At 38.1% G+C, this 25,909-nt stretch overlaps 1 protein-coding gene across 1 annotated transcript; it reads left to right on the top strand.

The window, feature by feature from the left end:
* The first annotated feature begins 4,234 nt into the window (after positions 1 to 4,234).
* On the top strand, positions 4,235 to 25,909 carry alx4b (ALX homeobox 4b). The gene is made up of 4 exons (XM_067419836.1): positions 4,235 to 4,580; positions 16,072 to 16,385; positions 22,914 to 23,042; positions 24,897 to 25,909. Exons 1-4 carry the CDS (start codon positions 4,250 to 4,252, stop codon positions 25,212 to 25,214), a joined length of 1,092 nt encoding a protein of 363 aa, XP_067275937.1. The 5' UTR covers positions 4,235 to 4,249; the 3' UTR covers positions 25,215 to 25,909.

Here is a 25,909-nt window from a genome sequence, read left to right as displayed (position 1 = left end):
ACAGCTTCAACATTTCTGGGAAGGCTTTCCACAAGGTTTAGTGTGTTTATGGGACATTTTGACCATTCTTCTAGAAGCTCATTTGTGAGGTCAGGCACTGATGTTGGACAAGAAGGCCTGGCTCGCAGTCTCTGCTCTAGTTCATCCCAAAGGGGTTCTATCAGGTTTAGGTCAGGACTCTGTGCAGGCCAGTCAAGTTCCTCCACACCAAACTCGCTCATCCGTGTCTTTATGGACCAACGCTTTGTGCACTTGGTTTTAGGGCCATCCCCAAACTTGTTCTCACAAAGTTAGAAGCATGAAATTGTTCAAAATGTCTATGCTGAAGCAGTATGAGTTCCTTTCACTGGAACTAAGGGGCCAAGCCCAACCCCTGAAAAACAACCCCACGCCATAATCCCCCCTACACCAAACTTTACACGTGACACAATGCAGTCAGGCAAGTACCGTTTTCCTGGAAACCGCCAAACCCAGACTCATCCATCAGATTGCCAGACAGAGAAGTGTGATTGGTCACTGCAGAGAACACATCTTCATTGCTCTAGAGTCCAGTGACGGTGTACTTTACACCAGTGCAGCCAATGCATTGCATTGCATTTGGTGATGTAAGGCTTGGATGCAGCTGCTCGGCCATTGGAAAACCATTCCATGAAGCTCTCTACGCACTTTTCTTGAGCTAATCTGAAGGCCACAGCCACACAAACGTTTGGAGGTAACTATTGACTCTGAAGAAAGTTGGTGACTTCTGCACATTGTGTGCCTCAGCTGACCCCACTCTGTGATTTTACGTGGCCTACCTCTATGTGGCTGAGTTGTTGTTCCCAATTGCTACCAATTCTTTTGGCAATATAGTGTATATGCTAATAAATTAATTGAGAACATTTTGCATTTTCTAAGCATTTAATCTGTTTAGTATGTTGAGGAGCTGAGTACATGAAATAATAGCCGAGATGTACCTCGTTCTTTCCACAAACGTGATATAGGGGAATATTGAGAGATTTGGCAGGGGTGCCATCTGTGATCTTATCACAAAAGGTAAGTGTTTTTCCCCCTGTTGCTTTCACAAATTCTTAACATTTTTTTAATGGTCAGTTTAGGCTATATGGGCTAGACTTCTAAAGATGTGATCCAGACTTTTTCGCCTATATTCTTCCCTGTCATTTCTTGAATTAGACAAGAAGGTCAAAGATGTAATTAGATACACACAAACTTTTGCTGATATTTGGTCATTAAACTGTTACCACGAGTCTAACTCAGGCTGCTGTTCTTGGAAATCATTTTCTAAATGAGGAAGAATTGATGAAATTATCTTTTTTTGTTGTTGTGTAATTTCAAAGTAAACCAAATTAAAAAAGATCTTACTCTTATAAATCGTATATTAAGCCATTACGATTTCTCCAGTGATAGAGCCATGGATATTATCTCCCAATAAGACAACTTCTGGATTCGAGGTACAAACCTGGACTCATTCTTGTTGCCAGATCAGAAACAGGAAAACAAGAATCCAAATGCTACATGCTGAAAACAAGACCAAAATAACGTGGCCCACACCTTCCCACTGTGATATCCCCATCATAAACTTGATCACTTTATGAGCCAAACCCAAATAGCAAGCCCAAAAATGCATATAAGTGCATGGCAACACTTCAAGAACATGTTTTTTCCCTCTAAAATATGCCAGTTAAAAAAACATCTGTCACATATCACTCATTACAAATAGGCTATGTGTGACAACCTAAACATACTGCACTGTATTTTATTGCCAGTTGTACTATCCATCATATAAAATGTTTAATTGCTGGATTGTTTAGCAGAAAATGCACAGCTCAAACTGTTCACTGCTGCAGTTTGAGTGAGATGGATGCTATTATTCAGCTGTAGCTGACAGAGCTGCATAATCTATTGTGTTAGTTATTTGGAATGCTTGTGATTAAACCATGTTGATTAAATGAGACATTGGATTAAAACATACAAAAATTGAACAAAAACATGCACAAAAATTACAGCTAGGGGTGGGTGGTGATCATGACTGTGTTTTCACTATTGTAACTCTAAGTTGTATTGGTTAAGCTGCTGGTGTTTCTTCACATGCAACTCTTCCTTAACGGAGTAACAGCCTAGAGCTCAGTGAAGCTCACAGTAATTCAACTGAAATAGCCAATAAAGACAAAATGCATAAAGCAGTAATAAACAGAAAAATACTGATCAATGGTGCAAACGTCTTTAAAAAAAAAGCAGCTCACAAATGACTGTCATTATTCAGCTCAGCTCAGTTCCTGTTGAATCTGTGTAAAGTTAATGCACTGTAAAAATAATTGTTGGTTTTTGTTGGTTTAACTTAAAGTAAGTAACCTGGTTGCCTTAAAATTTTGAGTTTATTGAAATAAAAAAATTTAGTTGATACAAAGGAGGAAATATGTTTAATAAATAGAAACTCAAAATATTATTGTATCTGAACCAAATAAAATTTTTGATAAATCATGAAAATAGCACTATTTGGCATGTTTCACTGCGTCATCAAAAATAAAAATGTTCATTGTATTAACTCAATTTTAATTTCAATGAACTCAATTTTAAGGCAACCAGGTAACTTTTTTTCTAAATAATTTTTTACAGTGTAGTAACACTTTAGAATACCGTTCTGTCATTAATGGATAATGCAGGAACAAATGAGTAATGCATTAACATTCTAGTAACTATACTATTACCTAATAAGAAACTCTGATTAATTAATTAGTAAGTAATATAGTTAAAAAAGTTTTCACACCTCCCAGATTTAGAACTACTATAAACAGATCCATAATTAATGTGAATAATGCATAATGTATCATTAACTCTGAAGTGAAGGTCATAGTATGCAATTAGTAATGATTTAAAGGGTTAGTTCACCCAAAAATGAAATTTATGTCAATAAAGACTCACCCTAAATTCATTCCACACCTGTAAGACCTCCGTTCATCTTCAGAACACAGTTTAAGATATTTTATATTTAGTCCGAGAGCGTATCTAAGTGCACACTATACTGTCCATGTCCAGAAAGGGAATAAAAACACCATCAAAGTAGTCCATATGTGACATCAGTTAGTTCATTAGAATCTCTTGAAGCATCGAAAATACATTTTGGTCCAAAAATAACAAAAACTACGACTTTATTCAGCATTGTCTTCTCTTCCCTGTTTGTGTTCAATCCTCAAATAAAGATCCAAACGGTTATGAATCAGCCTATTGATTCATGATTCGGATCGCCAATGTCATTTTTGGACGAACTAACCCTTTAAGTATTACCAAATCATTTTGTACTAATTATTTGCATCGGTATTCTAATGTGAAGAATGGTCACCCACCGTTACACCCTCTGACCATCCAAAAACCACAAAAGCTTACAATGACTTCAGTACATCATGCTTTAGAACATGATATTCCTTCTAAAGGATTTGGTAACATTACTAATGGGTTTACTTCACTTAATGATGAGTTAAGCATTATTCATTTTAATTATGAATCTGTAGTTCATACTAGTCCTCTGGGAGGTGTGATTGATAGGCCTACTACCTTGATTAGTGAACTACCACCGACAACATTGTTCTTATTACTAATTTGTTAATTTGTTGAGTTTCTTGTTGGTTGTTTACTAGTGTTAATGATCCATTACTCATTTGTTCCTGCATAGTTATTCATTAATGCCTGAACAGTATTTTAAAGTGTTACCAAGTTGAGTAAACAAAACATTTTTTAAAGTTTTACTTTTATTAGTTTTTAGGCCTAGCCTATGTTCAACATCCTTTAATAGATGGGCTAAATTAAGTATAATATTTATGCAGTTGGCTATAAATATTTTAATAATGCGTTTGTGTAATATGGGGCCCGTTGCCTTGATCCATTTGTCAGTTGTCTTAAATTACATTAATGTCACGCGTTGTGTTTCTCACGTGTTCGTCGGAGGGAAAAGCTCCTGTGCCCCACCACGATCTGACCTCTTATCATTACGGGACACCAGGACATCATCCTCCGTTCATGCATTTCTCTTTCTCTCTTCTATTAAAGACGCTTTAGCATTTGCTTTTGCCTGGAAAACATCTGAATCATTTTAACCAACTCCAGCTGTCGCCCTGGTGTGGGTGTGTGAGAAAGTGCATGGCCGTCTGTGAATGAGAGGAGACTCGAGCGAGGGTGACGTTTAGATTAACCACAAAAAAAAAAAAAAAAAAAAAAAAAAAGTTAGGATATTTTTGCGTCTGTTTTTGTCGGTATGAACGCAGATACGTGCGTCTCATACTGCGATATGACCTCCATGGATTCATATTATTCCCCATCATCTGGGCAAGGGAGAGTCCAGCAGGCCAATCCTTACAGGACGTTCCAGCCGAGCGACTCCAAATACAGTCCCACCTTTCTGCCCGCCAAAGGTCAACCTTACGGGGACAAGCCGCGGAGTCCATTCCACCCGGAGTGCCCGTCGCTGGACGACAGCTCGGCCGAAAGCGCGTACAGCAAGTACCATCTTTTTATGCAGAGACCCACATGCAAAACTCCCCCAGAAGACGGCAAACTAGAGGACGGCGCTCTCATCTCCTGCTATGGTGAGTGGCATCGTGTTGATTCATTTGATCAGGAGCCTATATCTCCCTACAATTAATAGGCTATGCCTATTTCCACCTTATGTTTAGGATGCCATGTATTTTGATAGGGTAGTTGTTCTGAATCAGAACATCTCCAGGTTGAAGGTAAAAGAGGCCTTTAATGAGTAGCTTTATAAGCTTATATTTGTTCTCACATTTGTTCTAGTTCATTTGCACTTCTTACCTCGATAAAAAAAATGACGGTAACACACTATTTTTACAACATGTAGGCCTACTTACTATTTTAATAACAGTAAATAACGCATTATTACAGGTAACGAACCCTAACTGCATTACATTAGTTAATTTTAGCCTACTCAGTACTTATTTGAGTAGCCTAAATATGTAACTACGTCACATTAAAATAAAGTGCAAACAAAATTAGGCTACGTGTAGCCTACATGTTTTAACATTTTTAAGATAATTCAAAGTCACAACCTAAGTGCACTTTTCGACCATATTTTAAATTAAACTACTGATAAAGAAAGTTTAAATGATTATATTTGACCTTATTAGGCTACTTAAGTTGTTTAGTCAGAATGACTAAGCTTAAAAGTTCATAGCCTAAACTAAAAGTATTTCGCAGCCGTCTAATTCACAGCTTGCTAATTGTAAAATAATAATAATAATAATACGATTTTTGCAAATAATAGGCTAATAATAAATACATAAATAAATAATGGTTAGGCTACACTTTATTTTAAGGTGTCCTAATGGAATATTTAAGTATTGAGTAATAATAACGTGTAGGCTATAGGGTTAGGGTAGGACTCGAGGGTTTGGTTGAGGGTTAGTTGTATGTAATTATGCATAATTTACTGTTATTAGGCTACTATGGGAAGTATATGTAACAAGGACACTAAAATAAAGTGTTAGGCCTACTTAAATAATTATAAGCATAATTCGCATGACATCTTTGCTTTTATGAAATCGAATAAAAGGTTGTTGTTTTTTTATTTTATTATTGAGCTCACAATGTTGTGCGTTGTGTTTTAGGATTAAATAATTATGACTTTTCTGTGTAATGCAAAGAACTGCAAGCGAGGAAGCGCAAATTCTAAATGTTAAATAATTGTTAAGCATAATTAGGCCTGCTTCATTTATTCATTCGAGTGATTTATCGCACCATTAGCTTCAGATCGCTCAAGCACTTTCTGAAGGATAGCCTACTTAAATCCACACTCATTCTCGCCTTTTAGCTGTTTGTCAGATCTAACATTTTCACGTTGACCACACGGACGTTTCCGAAAAAATGTCTTACTCATAAAATATAAATATAAATCAGAGGTCATGAGCAGATGTTGCGATATGTACACAATGAATAAAAAAAGATTATCATCATCTTCTGACTTACAAACAGTGGCATGAAAATCCATCTTTGTGGCTGTAAATCAGGCATGGGCTATTTACGATGTGTTGACCGCAGGCCAGTGAAAATAGACACCGACTGTAGCTATCTTCAATGTGTCTTGGCGTCAGAAAATCCTATTCGTTCAGTTAAACTTGCTATTTTAACAATTTAGATATGTTTTTTACTATTTCTGATCGGTCTATTTATAACGCCAAACTAAGAAGAAGTTGTGCAAAAGAAAAAAAAGAAGAAAAAATAATGAGCTGTTGTTAAATACATAAATAAACAATTAGCACAATGGAAGGCTGTATCAGACTTCACCCGTTGTCTATAACAGGACCTTTAAAACACAGCTTATGTTCGGTTACATATTACAAATGCTTTTACAAGAATTACAGTGTGATTCATTCTATCGAAAATATTCTCAACACCCAAAGCATGCATCCAGATTATTATTAGAAATGCCTCTACTTCAAATAAAAGGCTATAGTATTATACAGCCAAGTTTAACGCTATGCTCTTTGATTAAACATAATATTCTTTTTACATAATAATAACCATTTGATTATATATATATATATATATATATATATATATATATATATATATATATATATATATATATATATATCTAAACATTATATATATGTATGTGTGTGTGTGTGTGTGTGTGTGTGTGTGTGTGTGTGTGTGTGTGTGTGTGTGTGTGTGTGTGTGTGTGTGTCTGTTGTTCACTGTATTTTGCAATCGGGGTGTTTAAATAAACGGATTCATAAATAAAAAAAATTAGTATGTAAAAAGTATTTTTTAAATTAATGCTATCAATCAGGTGATATTTTGGCTTATTTGTAAATTAAAATAATTTGGTAAAAAGGCCACTGCAGTCCAACTGGATATACATACAATACATATGCCAATATTTGCAGAAAATTGTTTGCCAAATTGTCAGTGTAAGCAGGCATGAAGATATGAGATAATCACTAATGATCCCTTTAATGGACATATTCTGAGGCACGACAGAGACAGTGCTGCGCTTTAGAGCGTTTTTCCTGTCTGCGGTTTGAGGAGAGTGAACACTGTGTGGTTCCCAACACACCACGGCCTGTCTGTAGATGTCAAGGGTAAGATCTAGCCTCAAGGACAGCCTGATTGACCAGTCGGAGAACATAAGGATGCTGAAAATGGCATTTTGTCCACTATTCAACACAGAGAGAAAGAGAGATATATGCTGTGACTCAACAATTTTGTCAAGTGTGGGTTGTTAACTTGTCATGCAATTAGATCCAAAATATAAGAGCTCTTTTAAGAGCTCTTCAGCCAGTCAGAACACAGTAAAACTACAGCGCGAGTAACTATTTTGGTTTGTCACGGGTGTGAACTGTTAACAATAGAGCACAACTTTTTTAGACCATTTCTAATTGAACCTTGCACATGACTTGAATAGTTTTTAATGATATACTTCCAAAAGAAAATAATTCGATGGTTAATCCTCAACTAATGCTGTAATCTAACAGTGTATTTAGAATCAGTGTAAATTTGGATACATTATTGGAAATATTAACAAAGTACCAGAGCAAAGCATAAAACCTCTCCTTTCATAAAACCTCTCCATGAGTAATTTATGACTTGCAGCAGTAGGGAGTATAGGGCATTATTCTTCCAGAGTTATCATTCATGCCTTTATGCTCAGCACGATCAGTACCACTGGGAGGCCTAAAATGACTGGTTTACATAACCTTTCCTTACAAAATGACATGTGCATATAAAGCAGCATTCAACAATTTATGGGATATTAAGTCTGCTATTAAGTGTCTAGTGAGACGGTCTCTGTAGAGCTTGAAGTTTTACACATATGATTAATTCTGCACATTGTTTCATGGTTGTAGATAACAGATTTCAGAGGTGTGACATCATGGACACGAGATTTCAATTAAATTAAGCTTTGTGTGCGAGAATAAAGGTGCTTGTCCTGGCCACCAAATGCTGCCGTAATGTATCCCGATATTCGAGTAGAAGGAACTGGATGAAATATTCGGAATGATATCAATCAACAATCTCTTTTAATTTTGGCTTGCTTAGTTTGGGATTTAAAGGCACAATATATAAGATTTTTGGATTAAAATATCCCAAAACCACTAGAACATTGTTATATATTTGGTTGACTTGTGTACTTACATTATCCCAGATGTTTCCAAGAATGTTTAAAGCTAGAGAAATAAGCCATTTTAACCAGGACACGAGCCATGTCCATGCGTCGCCGATCAAAAACATCATACCTGTCTTACTCTATTTCTGGTTTTATTTTGTATGAAAACACCAAAGACGCGTATGTTTTATTAGACAACTGTTTGGATTCATTTATAGACAGATAAATAATTATTGTTATATAGCTTAAACCATTTAGTCTTATTGTTTGAATCTTGTTTTCTTGATTTTCCGTGTTTTCACCATTCCTCAGAGAAAAACACTTTTGTCATGGCATAATCAAATGCAGTGCAACAAATGTCTCATAGCAGCTACGGAGTGAATGCGCAGAGTAATGTTATATCATAATTTTCAACACATTCAAATGCATCTAATATGATATAACAGCGCTGTGTTCCCCCCAATAGACTGTAAAAAATATGGACGTAGTGTCCGTGGGGACATCACGCGTAGTCGTAGACACGTTTCTGAAGAGCATTTTTGAATCCTAAAGTCGGCCGTTGCCATCTTGGCAGTGCATCACAATTTGTCACTCCCAGATAAATGAAAATGGGAAAAGAGGCAGGATGTGGGTGGAGCTGAGGTGAAACCACACCCAGCAAGCGCAACCATAGTGGCAATCCACCTGTCACTCAAATGGCCACGCCCCCCCCACAGTTGTCATGAAATTAGCTGGAATAAAACCACTTTTTGTACCCTCATTAGCAATCGCTCCAGCGACCTCGTTCAGCTCGGCCCTGCTCTGCTTCATACCACAGTAATGTTAAGGGGGGGGGGGGACACACTCTGTTTCAGTCAATCTTGAGTACCTATAGAGCAGTATTGCATCCTTCATATCTCCGAAAAGTCTTTAGTTTTATTATATTTATAAAAGAAATATGGGCTGTACTGAGTCTTTCAGGAAAAAAACGAGCGCCTGGAGGCGTATCGTGTGGGCGGAGCTAAAGAATGACGATCGCGCACAAAGCGGTGACGTCCTCAAGCGTGGAGAAACTCATGGCTATCGATCTCGGCTAATAGATATATGATCCAGAATCATTCGGAGGCTGAAATAAATTGAACAGGAGAAACAGCAGCAGCAGGACGTCCGTCTCTGTGGTATGGACTGTATTTAGTGGCCTGTCAACATTTGTGTGTGTTTACTCGCAGTTTATGAGGACATGATTCGGTTTATGGACTATTGTATGCGACTAAACCTTAGCAGTAGCAAGCAAAATGGTTTTGCACGTCAGACTAGTGTAACGTTATACAGAACAACAATGGAGTCCGTTAGCGCATTTGAATGACGAAGCACGCGATCGTGTCGTTTACTGATGTTTACTCACGTGACGATAGCCGACAGCACAGACATTTGAAGCAGTTTTACTCACCGGCTGCTTCCAAAGCAGGACCGAACCTTTATCGCTGGGACCGCTCCGTCAAAAACACACTTCTTTGGTATGATTTGGTAAAGTCCTGTGACAGCAGTGACCGTGGAGATCCACTTTGCGACGCGACTGAAGCGATGTTGTGAAGCTTTCCGTCATTTCTGTGTTCAAATTGGTTCAAACAGCATTTCAATAATCTCATCAATGAACATGATTTCTGCCCGAGTCCCGTTTGATTCTTTTCCACCGGCTGTGAAGTGAAGATGACATCTCCCGTGAATCCGCGCTCAACCTTTGCGTCATTAAGCTACGTCTTTGTTTTAAACACGTCTTTACTTGACTATCCCTAAGCTAACATGACATTACATGTTTAACTGTTGTTTGTTTCCCATTCAGATCTTTAAATGACTCATTTACCATAAAACAACCTCTATAACGTTCTTCAAAAAACACAACATAGAAGCCAATATAGCTTTTTCCGCTAAAGAAAAAAACTAAATAATATATTGTATACACATATACAATTTCAGCCATGTGTAAAATACTCTACTTTTCAATGCATGCAATGAAGAGAATATTCTATTCATGAGCTATTTTAAATTATAGTGAGCATATGGGAGTGAAATCTTGGAGACAGAAAACTGGCTCAGTTCTGCAGTATATGGATGTCATGTGTGAGGTCATTTATCAGGAGCTCAGATTTAACGGAAACACTGTCCTGGTTTCCCACAGAATCCACATTCCTGTGCGGCTTTCAGCCATTGATCTTCTCACAGACACATCTGGAAGTTTTGCTTCATATACCTGTATCTTCAACGAACAGTCATGTAAACTGGCAATTGGAGGGCAAATGCTAAAACTTAGAGTAGAGCTTTTCAGTATGAATTAAAAGGTCTTTATGGTTTCATAAATAACCTTTAGTATCAATTGAACCTTTCCAATGTACAAAACGCTCTTTACAGTGGAAAAATCTCATTAAGAAAAAAGGTTCTTGAGAAGTTCATTGAGTAATCCTCTTCCATGACATTGTTGAAATCCCCCTTTTGGGACCTATACTTTTTAGTGTTGTTGGTTTTGCATCAAAGTAACACATCAAATTTATTCTTTCGCTAGTTTTCTCATAATAATCTTGAATTTAAAAAGGCATTATTTATTATTTAAATGTCACTGAATAACAGTTTTTGTTGATTTACAACGTGTCTTATCTGGAGCTGACCCTAACCATCACATTCTATAAAAGCTAACGGGTGCCCTGCTGCTTTACAGCTAGTTAAATTACACTTTGATGTTTCTCTCCATGTTTCTTTCAGTGATTAAATAGCCGCTCCTAGTAAGCATCTGACCTCGGCTAATTCAAAGACACAGCCGACTCCTTCAGGATGGAGTGAGTGTTCTCAGGGGAGGGACTGCTTCAAACATGAACTTCAGTTATACATTTTGCCTTGGTGTGAATTGATTTTTGAAAGAGGTATTACTGTTAACACCAGTTTTCAGAAAGGAACATACTGGGATATGTTTCTAGGCTGGAAGGCTTTTGCAATACCAACATCAGTACTGAAGTAGTCCTATAAAAGATGGGGTTTTTACATGATTAGATTTGTTTCCAGAGAGGGATTTTGCTATGCCCTCGGGATAAAAAAGGTTCTTTAAAAATTAAACATTCTTTGTTGGCATATTTGGTTCCATGAAGAACTTCTAACATTCATGGATGGAGTTTATGTTCTTAACTATAAGAAAATAGTTATTTGAGAACTTTTCACTGAAAATGTCTTTGTGGAACCATTATTTGTATATAAATACCCTTCTGTAACCTTTATTTTTAAGTGTGTATGCTCTATTCCTGTAGCTCAAATAGCAGAGCATGGTGCCAACAAAGCCATGCAAGATCATGGGTTTGAATCCCAGGGAATGCATGAACTTGATGAATTGTATATCTTAAAGTGGTACTTAACAGCTGGCAAAATGAAGACAAAAAAATACAAATAAAAAAATAAAAAGCTTGCTTGCCTATACTGTCTGGATGACTGTTGTAGAGCTGCAACTAACGATTATTTTTTCTGTCGACTAATCTAACGATTATTTTTTCGATTAGTCGACTAATCTAACGATTAATTTTTTTACCCTTTGAAATGTTTCAAAATTCTGTGGCAACCACTCGCATAACGCTAGAGGTGTAACAGTACAGACTGCTCACAGTTTGCTTTGTATCACGGTTTTAGGTTCACGTTTCAGAACAGTTTGGTATTTGCTATGTTCAGGGGGAAAATGACTACTGTCAAATGAAAATAAAGAAAATAAGAACAGATAACTTAAATAGAAGCAGCAGCACAAATAAATACTATTGAGCAAAGATGAGAACAAAATAAACAATGCTTTTCAGGTAGGTCCAACATTAGTTTTTAGGTAGAGAAATGGAATGAAGTAATCAAAAGTAAAATAACCACACATTTAACTGTTTAAAATCAAAAAAAATAATCCTTATTAAACTTACAAAAGCTATTCAGTCAGGAGCAGTGAGTGATGTCTTTATCTTTTGTTTGACATTAAATAGACAGCAGTGAATGCTACTGCCCCTTTAAGACCCACGGATAGTCGTCGTATTTTCTGTATAAAGTTCACTTAAGGCATAGAGTAGGCTATGACAGTTTGACATACTTTTTGTGAGTTTGTCCGTTTAAGCACAGGATTTGAAAGATAACTCATTATTTGCGCGCTTTGGGACGAGTGCAGAGACAGATCTTCTCATTCGAGTCTCCTTGCTACACGGGGGTGATGACTGTGAAAATGACTGCTCATATTAGGACGTACAGCAGCACTCGCATGCGTTTTATAAAGTTTACAAAGAGAGACCGTTTTGCCCACGTTTTTCTTTTATTATCGCTGTTGTTGTAGTGTATACCCGAGGAGTCAGCGCGTGTATCCATCGACAGAAACATACATACAGCATTATTTCCAAGTTACAACCCATATTAAAGATGCGTCATCAGATGCGAGATGAACCGAAGTGTAAGTGCGTCCCCGCAACTTTTGCTCGGGATCCCGGTTGGGAAACACTGGTCTGTATTGATTGACACCTCGCTGGTTTGTTTAGAATTATATGAGCGCCGTGACCGCGTGATGAAGGCGTGTCGCAACTCTGTTATTCAACTGCTCTGGTTTTATAAGCGATGTCATACTAAATGCGCCAAAATGCAATAAAACTTGTTTTACGGTCGAATGCAACGCGCGTGTGTGTGTGAGTGAATAAGAGACGCGCAAAAGGACGGAGAGAGAACTTAAGGAAATGCAGCTAAACGAATATGCGTGCGTCTTTTAAATAGCGTAAAAATGAATGAATGACGAATGTGGCGGCCGTTATTGATTATGTGGCAGTCCGCCACAAATTAGTCTATGTGTGGGAAACACTGTTTGGCCTCTGTTTAAAGTATTCCCATACTTTTGATATTCGCGGTCTAGGTTTTTGTGATAGAACCAGGAGCAGAAACCAACATTACGCGAGATGAACGTCTGACACGACGCGTCGACGCATTTCACGAACGTCGACGTATTTCCGTAGTCGACGTCATCGATGACGTCGACGCGTCGTTGCAGCACTAGACTGTTGCAAAACTTCAACACCCATAATGCACTGGGCATGTTGCCATCCAAGGCCACTCCCACCAGTCTGCTATTGATATGCTTACCAGAGTCAAATACTCCCTTGATTTAGTAGGAAATACTTCTTAGCAAACTTTTAATTATAATGTGTTTACTTGTAATGCTCCCTGGTGCAAGAATTCAAAGAGATAACATTTAACACAAGTTACTCTCGGTTTGCAGTAAAGGATCCAACACGTTGTAGGCAGTGAATAACGACTGCAGGGAATCATAAATATGGAGAAAACGCTGCAGCAGAAAATCATACAAAAAGATTTTTTAATTTTTAGTCAACATTTCACGTAATGTAAAAGAAAAGATTCATCAGTCCAGGCCACCTTCTTCCATTGCACAGTGGTCCAGTTCTGATGCTCACTGTTGGCACTTTTGGTGGTGGACCGGGGTCAGCATGGACACCTTAACTGGTCTGCGGCTATGCAGCCCCATAAACAACAAACTGTGATGCACTGTCTGTATACTGACACCTTTCTACCAGAACCAGCATTAACTTCTTGAGCAGTTTGAGCAACAGTAGCTCGTCTGTTTTATTGGACCGCATGGGCCAGCCTTTGCTCCCCACATGCATCAGTGAGCCATGGCCGCCCATGACCCTGTCGTCAGTTCACCACTGTACCTTCCTTGGAGCACCTTTGATAGATACTGACCACTGTAGACCGGGAACACCCCACAAGAGCTGCAGTTCTGGAGATGCTCTGACCCAGACATCTAGCATCACAATTTGGCCCTTGTCAAACTCGCTCAAATCCTTACGCTTGCCCATTATTCCTGCTTCTTACACATCAACTTGAGAACAAACCCCAAACCTACATCCCCTACACCCCAATATATTCCTTCCACTAACAGGTGTCATGATGAAAAGATAATCAGTGTTATTCACTTCACCTGTTAGTGATCATAATGTTATGCCTGATCAGAAAGCGGGTTGAAAATCGTTGAAGTTACACTTTAAATGCATTGGATAAAAGTATCTGCTAAATGCATAAATGTAATGTAATGTTAAGTGAATCTAGGTGTGATGCCCTTGCAGGTTGAATCTTCATAAGAGGTGACCATAAACTTTAGTGAGCCCTTGAGCAAAATAAATCATCCCAGGCTACTACAAGAGGACTGTCTCTGACTAAATGTGCTGCAAGTCACTGTGACTAAAGGCATCTGGTAAATGACGAGTAACTATTGTGCAATGAAGCGAAGTCAAGAGGTGGGGTATTGCGTTAAAAAGGGCTGTTATATATCAAGTTTAAATGGCACAATCTTTCTTTTCTCAAGGTTTCTAAAAGCACTTTCTTTTTAAAAACTGTGTCTGAAGAAATGTATATCTCATACCATTGGTTAAATTCTAAGTTCTATATGGCAAGCAGAAAAAACACAGCATTGCTAAAATCCCCAAACATTTGGACAGTGATCAAACCCAGACTGTTGCTGTCAATGCGAAAATTGCAGCCAAAACCAAGGAGCTTTGGCTCTTAAATGCAAAACATGCAATGGCACTGTTTAAAAAATGTGGTGGTACGCAGATTCAGCATAACATGGGCTACAAAGCCAAGGAAAGACAGCAGGGTGGGACTGAAAGTGCTCACCACAGCAATGAGGATTATTTTTCCGCCAAACATAGAGAGACAGAGGAACTGTTATCACACAATTATTGCATTTGAATAAATCTGAAACTCTGAACAGAATATGAAATAAACAAACCATTTATATAGTTACCGTGTGAAAATGATGACTACCCCTTTGTGTCATCCCATACACCACTACCAACAATTTTGCCTGTAATAAAGTTTAAGGCTAGAGTTTGACTGCCTAGTTACAAACGGACAACATTGTGAGTAAGGAGCATGAGATCAAATATATAACATTTGAGAAGAAAACAAAGAAATGTCAAGGTAATGTCACTTGTGAGCAGAATATTTGATCCCACTTTGTGTTTTATTACCTATTGTTACCTATTTATTACCCACTATGTACTTATTTTTAAAGAAATTGTTCAATGTACTTCATGATATATTGGAAAACATGTCTGATATGGCATACAGGTAAGAGTAGGGAAAGGTTTCATGGTATGGTAAGGTTGAAGGTGGTTAAGGAAAGCTATGTAATAAAATTTTTTTAAAATGCATGTACAATTAAAAAAAACAGTATAGATTTAAGATTTCTATTGTAATATAAAAAAACAATACACAACTTGTTTGGTTGATTGGCTCAAACATATGCAGAAAAAGTTACTAAAATTGAGACTATATCACCCGTTGGCACAATTGAAAAGATCGTGGAACTGAGAATGTCAGTGGGGTGTGCTTTATACAGACATGACTTGATTATTTACTTACAATCTGGGATGTTTGTACTTTCATCAAGACACTGATTCAGACATCCAACAGGGAAAACATATTTTCAGCTGAAACAAAGAAAGGCTTGTTGCACATTAGAGGCCTTTGAAATGTAAGGTGACAACAGAACCCAGGCTCTTTATGTTGAAGTAAAGAATATTTGTATAGGAGTAGATGAGTGTAATGTCACTTTGGGATTCTTATGTCATGTTCCCATTGTTCCCTATTTTCCCGCATTATCTCGTATCAATTGTCTATTTTAGCTCACGTTTCCAGTTCAGCTTTGTCAGTCTGTGTGAAAGTTGGTTTGTTTAGAGGTTCTCCTGTAGATTTCCAGAGTGTTGTTGCTATGTTCAGTTAAATAATGACTGTTGAAATTGATATCCATGCTTTATTTTCCTTGGCTAACTGTGATAAGAGTTGTTTTGAATGTGTTCTCATGTTCACTTCGGATACATTACTTGTCTGTAAGGATGGTAAACTCTGTTTCTCCTCAATATTTTGTATTAGACACAAACACTAAAGCCACAATTTTACCTTTCCAGGTAAAGATGGCACTGGGCTGACTGACCCAGAGATGCCTCAGTCTGCTGATCCTTCAGGTATGGATGGTAGTTACATCGATCTGAAAGACCACGGGGTCAAAGGTCAGGCAGAACGCCCGGTCTCTGTGCTCGGCAGTCCTCTAGACAAGAGCGAGGCTGAGAGCAATAAAGGCAAGAAGCGCCGGAACCGCACTACCTTCACTAGCTATCAGCTGGAGGAGCTGGAGAAGGTTTTCCAGAAGACGCACTACCCAGATGTCTACGCCCGCGAACAACTCGCACTCAGGACGGATCTCACTGAAGCAAGGGTGCAGGTAGGCATGGCTTTGAAAGAACTTGATAGTTTTGCTGCGTAAATTACATTAGAATATATGACAAAAAAAGGCAGGTCCAAGGCACTCAGTCAGATGTAAAGGATAAGGAAATTATTAAAAAGCCTTTATAAGGTATGCCTTAAGTCATTTAAAATTAAAATAGCCAACATGTTTCGCGACCCACAATGGCCACAATTTGCCCTGTAGAAAACCATTGTGGGTCAAAACATGTTGGCTGTTGTATTTTAAAATGACTTAAGCCATACCTAATAAAGGCTTTTTAATAATTTCCTTATCCTTTACATCTGACTGAGTGCCTTGGACCTGCCTTTTTTTGTCATTGGACTTTTCCCTTTCCAAAGAGCACCGATTACGGACTATTTAACGCCACCAGAGCGCCGGGTTGAACTTGTTGCAGTACATTAGAATATATTTGAGATTTGTACACACTTCAGAAGAGCTGCGGTAGTTTGAAAGTAAAAAAAAGAAAAAAAGTTTGAAAGTTAGTTGAAACCTATTCTAGGTTATTTCATTTCTATGTCCAACATTTGCAAAAAACATCCATATTTAAACCTTTATAAAAGTTATATATATATATATATATATTTTTTTATATATATAAAAGAATGCGTTTTCCCCAAGCCTGCAGTCTCCCTCTCATTTACTGAAGCTTTCGCGTCTCGATCGCCCCCCGGTGACCGGTCCCAGTATAGCCGCCCCTCTGTGTTTTCTAATGGACGCGAGGCAAACTAAATAATAAAATTACACTTCAAAAAATGTTCCCCAAAGTTAGTTTATGTCACTGAAGGCAGTTATCATCACGATTATTTCATATCAGGTGTTAGTTTTAAAAATAAGTTTAGTTTTAGTTAGTTATTTGATGCTATAAAAGCGGGGGGTGTGACGTCATGATTGACAGCTGAGACTGACGGCTTCTCTGAGTGAAGTTGTCACTGAGGCACTAACGGACTTTTTTCGAAATTTTTGGGAGCAGATTGGAGCTTTAGCTTTAATTTCTACATTTCCATAACTGTTTATTTCACACCAACATAATTAATTGTTCTGCATCTGCGAGAGTGTGGGCGGGCTTTTGATATCACAGCTGTACTTCCTGCTCTACTTCCTGTGCTCTACTGCGCAACTCCGGTCCCGAAATCGCTACTGCGCAGACGCGGTCCCAATATGTCTGCGCCGTGCAAGGCCGCCTAAAAGCTTCAAATCTGCCAAGCGGAAACGGATGATGTCGAGTCGTCCATATTTTTTTACGGTCTATGGTTTTCCCATACATTTTTTGGGGTAAAAATTGTATAGGGTCGCTAATGACCCAAGGTGTGTAACAGTGTAAGTATATTTTTTCTAAAGAACAATAATTGAATCTAGTGCAATGTCTGATACACACTGATGAAGTGATGTTTCACTCATAGTTACTGCAGGCAAAAAACAAAAGAATAAGTAGTATCATCAGCAAAACTTGAAATGGCTCAGCGATTTACTGCAAAGAATCAAATATTAGTGTCAGTGACTTTATGGTGGATAAAGTCTGTCAATAAAGTCAATAAAGCTGTCAGCGATCAAAATAATGATGTTGAAAATGATAGTTTTGAGAACACGTTTGAGATGGCGAATGTGAGCCAGATGCTGAATGTTCCTGGAAATGAGCTCTGACAAGGACACTGATGATGCCATAAAACATCTGCCCAAACTGAACTCTTCCAAACTCCAAAAGCTAACAAAAATGCTTTATTTTATTTTTCTGTAATTGTTATGACAGGAGATCCATCCATGTTAGAATATGTAATAATGATTGGCAAAACGTTCATGCATTTAAGGGTTAATGCATTTGCCCATTTTAAATCTATCCCTCAGAATTATATTGGTTCCCTACCAAGTCTGTAGATTGTGCTCTGCTAAAAACAACAATAGTCTCTGCTGTGCATAACACAGATCTCAATTCTCACAGCACGATAGAGAAGTTGGACACAAATATTTTTTTCCAAACTTCTAGTCCATGTTTAATGTACCTCTCTACACCAGTGTTTAAGTATGTTAAGAAGAGTTAGGGAGGAAAAAACACGTTCTCTGGCAGTTGAAGAAAACAGTTTGAGATGCCATAGTCAATTTCCATGCAGAGAATGAGGCATCGTCAGGAACCGGGCCATGTTTTGAAGGTACAGTGCAGTAACTGCATTCGTCACACACACATGAGTCTAATTACCTCTGTAGGCTGACAACACAGTGCAGACTCTGTTGAGTAACTACAGGGTTTGACCCGTTTTTCAAAAACATACCTACAGACATACGCAATTGTGATGAGCCCCTCCCGCTTTCCTCCCCAGCGCTGTTGTTTAGTGCTGGCTGTTGCTCTGTCCTGCTCGCTCTATTTCTTTTTCCCTCAACACGCTGTAAGAGAGGATGTTTTGGATGATATCATATATAGTTTTAGTCCTCGGGACATACATTTTGGAATTTAATTTGTTATCTTTTCATGCTCAAAACTTTGTTTTATGTGAGTGCATGTGTGTCGTGATGCACTTATGCATTATAAGTGTCCTTACACAATCTGTGTGTGTGTGTGTGTGTGTGTGTGTGTGTGTGTGTGTGTGTGTGTGTGTGTGTGTGTGTGTGTGTGTGTGTGTGTGTGTGTGTGTGCAAAAGGTCCACTGCTCTGGTCTGTGGGTCTCTGAGGTCAGAGGGGGCAGCTCTGGAAAGCCGGGGGCTTAGGCGTCAGGAAATTAAACATGAAATGTAAACAAACTCCAGCCTGAACATTCTCCCCTTTCACTCTCTAACATCCTTATTTCCCTTTAGAATTAAAGTTTGAAGAAAAGAAAGAGCAAAGGAGGAAGTTTGCATCAGAGAATGACAACAACAACAAAAAAATCCAGAATATGCAGAAGAAAAAAGTCAGAATTGTAAGATGTAAACTTCTAATTTTGAGGGGGACAAAGTCTGAATTGAGATAGCTACACTCTAAAAGTAAAAAACAACCCAATGTTGTGTCAAATATGGACTAACTCAGCAGTTGGGTTGTTTTAACCCAGCGATTGGGTTGTCTTAAGCAAATATTTAACCCAACCACAAGATTAAAACAACCCAATTGCTGGGTTAGTCCATATTTGACCCAACATTGGGTTAAAACAACCCAGCATTTTTTAGAGTGTAAATATGTTAAAACATTTGGCGCCCCTAAAGGGACATGGTGCAGAAAGAAAAAAATTATATTTGAGGAAAAAATATTTGGCAAAGCTCTTGCGTTCTTTTGCAAATGTTTGCACTCCCCCGAGAAAGTTTTGCTCGCAAAGAACACAAAAGTTTTGCGAGCAATAACTGACACGTTTTTGAGGAAACTAAAAAGTTTTGACAAATGAATGCAAAAGCAATGACCCATCTCATCTCATCCCAAAGTTGTGATTGTGGGGAATTGTGTCGGAATTCTGAATTAGCTCAAAAATGCAAGATATGAACGCACAATTGCAATATATAGTCTGTGTTGTGCTATAAACTCACAATTGTGGGGAAAAACTCAGAATCGCAGGACTATAGTCAGAATTGTGTTATGAACTTGTGTTTGTGGGGAAAGGTCTAAATTGTGTAATGTTAACTCATAAATGCAATATATGAACTCAGGAGTAAAGCCAGAAATGCAAGACGTAAATGCGCAATTCTGAAAGAAAAAAAAAGTCTCAATCACAAGATATAAACTTGGAGTTGTTAAAAATAAATGCTGAATTTCGAGATAAAAAGTTGCAATGCTGTAAAAAAAAAAGTAAAAATTAGATTGAATGATTTTATATGAATTAACCACCAAGTCACCAAAGTCTAAAATAGTTATGAATTGCCATGAAACTGTGTTGGGCATCCATATTTTAATTTAATTTAATGTCTTTTAATCTGCTCAGCTGATTTAGATTAAACTGAGTTATTAAACTTATTTTTTTGGCTTTCTGTGGTTTCACTGTTAAACGTTAGGGGGTGGTATTACACACATTCTGAAAGAGTACAGAATCTCCTGATTAAAACACATGCAAAAAAGAATCAAAAACAAGCGATAAAAGCATTGCTTACACACGTTGTGGTCTTTGAGAGAAGAAAAAATAAAGAGATTTTCTTACCCACATTCAAGTGTTTACATTGTACATTGTCCTTCAGTTTATCCTTAAAACATTTCCACCCATGTAAAACAACATAAACTAAGAATACAGATGCTGTTTGGCTCATTGATCATTGCTCATTATCTCTGATTACTCTTAATTTCGTAGAGCAAGGAAAAACAATATAAACGTCCAAAGAGACAGGGATGAAATTACAAAGATTCTGGAAACAGATGACATGATCATGATGGCACTTGGAGGTCAGAAGCAGGCCATGACAACGATCAAATTACTTTGTATACAACTGGCCCCTATAGGACAACTTAAGCTAATTCAAGCAATATATTTTGTAACTCAAATAAAGATAAGTTGAAATGCATTGAACCTTTTCTACCTTTTACGGTTCCCCATGTGAACTCAGTGTTATATTTTGTAACCCTTCCATAATATGTCTAAGGTTCTTGGGACTTATGGAATCTGTAATGTGATTGGACAGGGTCCTCACGATCCAAGTTTAGCTCAGTGGTAGGGACAGATTGACACTGCCATTTAAAACAATCAATGAAAACATGCATAAATGCTTAATCATGGGAGTCATCATTCTTCCTAAATAACACACAAGAGACAAATCCACGAGCAGCCCATTTGTTTGGTCCGGTGGTGATTGTGGAGACCAGTTGGTATAAATCAACAACAAATCTGAACGTGTGTTTTTTGTCATTTGGGTAGAAAATAGAAACAGACCGTTCTCTGTCATATACTGTGAAGTGATGGGGATGGTCGAGGGAGAAACTTGACAGGATCACATTGAAAAACAAACATCTATAATGTAAATACGTGGACCGTCTCATCTGAACGTGCATGTCTGTTCAGACTTCGCAAATTACAAGTCAACAATGAATGAGATTAGGTAAATGTCAAAAAAATGACTCCTGCAACAGGACAAATTTGAAAAAATAATCAAATAACAAACTGGATTCTAAAACAATTACATGTATTTACAAATCATCAAATATCAAAACATATGTTGAAGTCTGACAGCACGCAGCTGTGGTTTGGGGCTGTTGGTTCGTGTCATGGATCAGAACTGGCCTCGTTGTGATTGATGAGGTGGACCAGCTCCAGACATGAGTGAGGCTGGACCCGCTGGCTGAGGGGAGGCAGACAGAGCAACAGCTATCAAAGTGCAGCGCTCCAACCTGTGCTGATCCATACATAAATAGTGCGGTGCGGACAGCACATTAAAGACATCGGCTGAGGAACCGCGGCGGTGCTTTCATGTGCCTCACGATTTATGGCTTTGCATGGGCTCGGTTTTTCACTACAGGGAGAATCCAGTTCTCTGTAATAATGTAGCATATATAAATGGCATTTGTATTCCAGTATCAAATTTAGAAAGAGTATTTACTAACTCTTACGCAAAGCTTCCGCGAAGAAAATCTGTTCTAAACTGCTTTAAGCCTTTATCTATTGTTGAAAAGATTTGTTTTTGCCATTTCATTTACCATGTTGAAATGAATGCTGAAAGGGATAGTTCAACCAAAAATGAAAAATTAGCCCATGATTGACTCACCCTCAATAGGTGTATATGGCATTCTTATTTCAGATTGATAAAATTGAGTTTTATTTCAAATGTCCTGGCTAATCCAAGTTTTATAATGGCAGGGATTGTTCCTGTTTTTAAAGTCCGTAAAAATGCATCTGTCCGTCAAAAAACGTGCTCCACACTTAATAAAGTTTTAAATATTCACATTTAAATCTTTATTAAGTAAAGTTCCAACCGATCGCCTTCTGTGGAAAAGTGTTGAAAGTGCCTTCTCAGGGTTCAAGATGCTAATGTTACGTCTGACGAGTGTAAGGTAGCATAATCCTTTTAAACTGCAGAGGCACTTTCAACACTCTTTCCATCAATTGAATACAGAAGGCGATCGGCCGAAACTACACTGTAAAAAATAATATTTTCAATAAGTTATGAGTTTTTACATTATTTTAACTCATTAAAAAAGTTTTACATTTCCTAACTTATTTTTACAAGTTATACAAGATGCAACTACTTTTTTAAGTCAGTTTAGCATCATTTAAGTTGAAATAGCAAACATCCAAGTCAATTGCACTTAATTTCAGACTGTAACTTTTTTTTTTTTTTTTACAGTGTATTTAAACTCAAGACAATACGTGTCTAATTTACTTGAGACAAGTGGCCATGTAATAAGCGGGATAATGTACACCCAGCCAGTTGTTGTCACAGAATAAACCCCTTCAGAGTGACAGAAGACCCCTCCGCTTTGGTATCCAGATGAATCTGTCGGGTTTATTCTGCGATGACAACAGGCTGGGTGTACATTATCCCTTACATACAATGCTGTATTCACTTCAAATACTGGGACTTTTCAGATAGATATTTCAATTAATCAGACATTCGGTTTGCTTCCTACAGGTGTGGTTTCAGAATCGCCGCGCCAAATGGAGAAAGAGAGAGCGCTTTGGTCAGATGCAGCAGGTTCGGACGCACTTCTCAACGGCCTATGAGCTTCCCCTGCTTACACGAGCAGAAAATTATGCACAGGTAAAAAAGACAATTTTATTTATATACCAAGATGCTAGTTTAGAAACTACCATTTAAGACTAATTCCTTAAAAAACACAGCCGTGCTGAGCTTACGCCAACTACTCGATTGCGAGATATTGCTTTCACACAGCAGTTTAATGAAAGATAATTGATTTACTTCTTAAATTATAGACACAATATTTACAGCTACTTTATTTTTATGACAAACAAAAGCTGCTACATGGTACAGTAGACACTTAAAGGAACACGCCACCATTTTTAGAAATAGGGCTTATTTAACTTCTTTCCTACATTTATATGTGGGCAAATGCATTTTTGTCTCAGTGCATGCATTGTTTTAGTTTGGCAGGGTCGCTGCTAGCTTAGCATAATGAATGGAATCCTATGTTTCCAGCTAGCATGTCCTGAGCAATAAAAAAGTAATACAAAAAAAAAAAAACCACCCACCTAATTACTTTTTGTGGCCTGCATATTCACAAAATGTACAAATAGCGATGCAGATTAAGTCAATGGGCCCTATCTTGCACCCAGCGCAATTGACTTTGTACACCGACGCATGTGTCATTCCTATTTTGCACCCGCGCAAAGCGCGCTATTCCCTCCACAGAAGCACGTCGCTAAACTAGTGAATGAACTTGCGCTCCCTGGGCGGTTCAGCGCAAAAAGGAGGCATGTTCTGGCGCAAACAATCCCTGGTGCTATTTTGCTGTTCCATTAAACAGTTGCACCACTGACCAGAAAAAACCTAGTCTAAAGTCAGTGGCGCGTTGTGTGTTGTTCATTATGCTACTGTATTTTAAGGGCGCATGCTTGAACATAATGTATAGCGTGCACAACGCGCATACACTTTGCTCATGTAATCTACACAGATGCAACAGTTATTTTTGCAAATCATAAATTGTTACACTAAAAAAATATTAACACGAGATGACGGAAATCATTGTGGTGTGCCACGAAGATGTGAAAAAATAGGCATATATCTAACTTACAAATTATTAAATTGTAGTAGTTAAGGATCAGACCTGTTTGCCCAATAGTGGCAAGACATATATGTATATAAGGACATCTGACAAATTGGTTTGTCCGTCAGAAGAAAGGAAAAAAAAAACGACTTAAAAACTGTTTAACCGACACTATTTTGGGTGGGTTTCTCCCATCCCCATACAACACAACTTCTCTGTCTTTCACTGCTCTTACAAGAACATCAGTCTCCTCGGCTGTGAACCGCTCCTGGCGTGCGCCTGGTAAATACGCCATAATAATAGCGATCCATAATGGAACTTGCGTAGCTGCTTTTAAAGGGAATGTTGGATGACGCTCGGATTGGTTTATTCACGTTACGCCCAAACCACACCTATGAATAATGAAACTACTTCAGACCAACCCATATTAGATTTGCTCCGGGCGCAAGAGCCATTTATCCCGCCGGGAAAATAGCAACAGCGCCGAGACCCGCCCACAAAGTTACTTGCGCTTCGCGCTTTGACACTTGCGTTTCAGATCGTTAAAATAGAGCCCAATACCTGCCTAGGAAATCACTTAGTCTTAATCTGCGTCGCTATTTGTACATTTTGTGAATATGCAGGCCACAAAAAGTAATTAGGTGGGTGTTTTTTTTTTACTTTTACTCGGGAAATGCTAGCTGGCAACATAGGATTCTATTAATTATGCTAAGCTAAGCTAGCGGCGACCCTGCCAAACTAAAGCAATACATGCACTGAGACAAAAATGCATTTGCCCACATATCCAAATAGGAAATAAGTTGAATAAGCCCTATTTCTAAAAATGATGGAGTGTTCCTTTAAAACCAGGACCAGGATTACATGTGTTTTTCTTTTGTATTTTTCTTTAGATTCAGAACCCATCTTGGCTAAGCGGCAGCAGTGCAGCCTCACCAGTGCCTGGCTGTGTGGTACCATGTGATACTGTAGCTTCCTGCATGAGCCCTCACCCTCACTCCGCTAGTGGCATGTCTGACTTCCTCGGTATGCCAAGCCCGGGTGGCAACATGGGACAGACACACATGGGCAGCCTTTTTGGCAACTCTGGAGTGGGCGGAACCATTAATGGTTTTGATCTCAGCGTTGAACCAGATCGCAAATCCTCCAGCATCGCCAGCTTGCGCATGAAGGCGAAAGAGCACAGCGCCGCGATCACTTGGGCCACATGATGCCTTCATCTGGGACACAGAAGACCAGACAACCTCAGCTCTGAGCTGTCAGCACTAATGAGGTGAAAGTTAATGCCATCTGGAGCCGACATGAACACGAGAAATGGAGGCTCGAAGCTTTAAAACACTTGGAGATTTGATTTTTGATTGAGAGCTTGAATGTGTGGAAACCGACGGGCCAGTTTTAACATAGAGACTGTTAGAGTTCCCATGTATCGCCATAAAAAAAAAATCAGTATGTACTATTTTTTTTGTATCAATTACCATACATATACACTACCATTTAAAAGTTTGGGGTCGGAAGGATTTTTAAAAATGTTTTTGAAAGAAGTGTTATCACCAAGACTGCATTTATTTAATCAAAAATACAGTAAAAAATGAAAAAAAAAAATAATAATATTGTTAACAGAAATATTACAATGTTCAATTACAATATCACAACTCCATGATATCTTTTCAGGATTCTTTGATGAATAGAAAGTTCAAAGAACAGCATTGCAACAAAGTACTTTTTTTTTGTCACTTTTTAATAGATTTAATGGATGGACTTGTTGAATAAAAGTATTAATTTCTTTTGAAAATCTTACAGACCCCAACATTTTGAACAGTGGTGCAGAAACAAAATTTCACAAGAGGTTATGGATTACACACTACCAGGACTGAATCTTAAAGGGATAGTTCAACCAACAACAACA

This window comes from Pseudorasbora parva, chromosome 16, assembly GCF_024679245.1.
Source record: "Pseudorasbora parva isolate DD20220531a chromosome 16, ASM2467924v1, whole genome shotgun sequence".
Lineage (NCBI taxonomy): Eukaryota > Metazoa > Chordata > Actinopteri > Cypriniformes > Gobionidae > Pseudorasbora > Pseudorasbora parva.
Note: the sequence above shows the minus strand (reverse complement) of the source record. Positions and strands in the feature narration are given on the sequence as shown.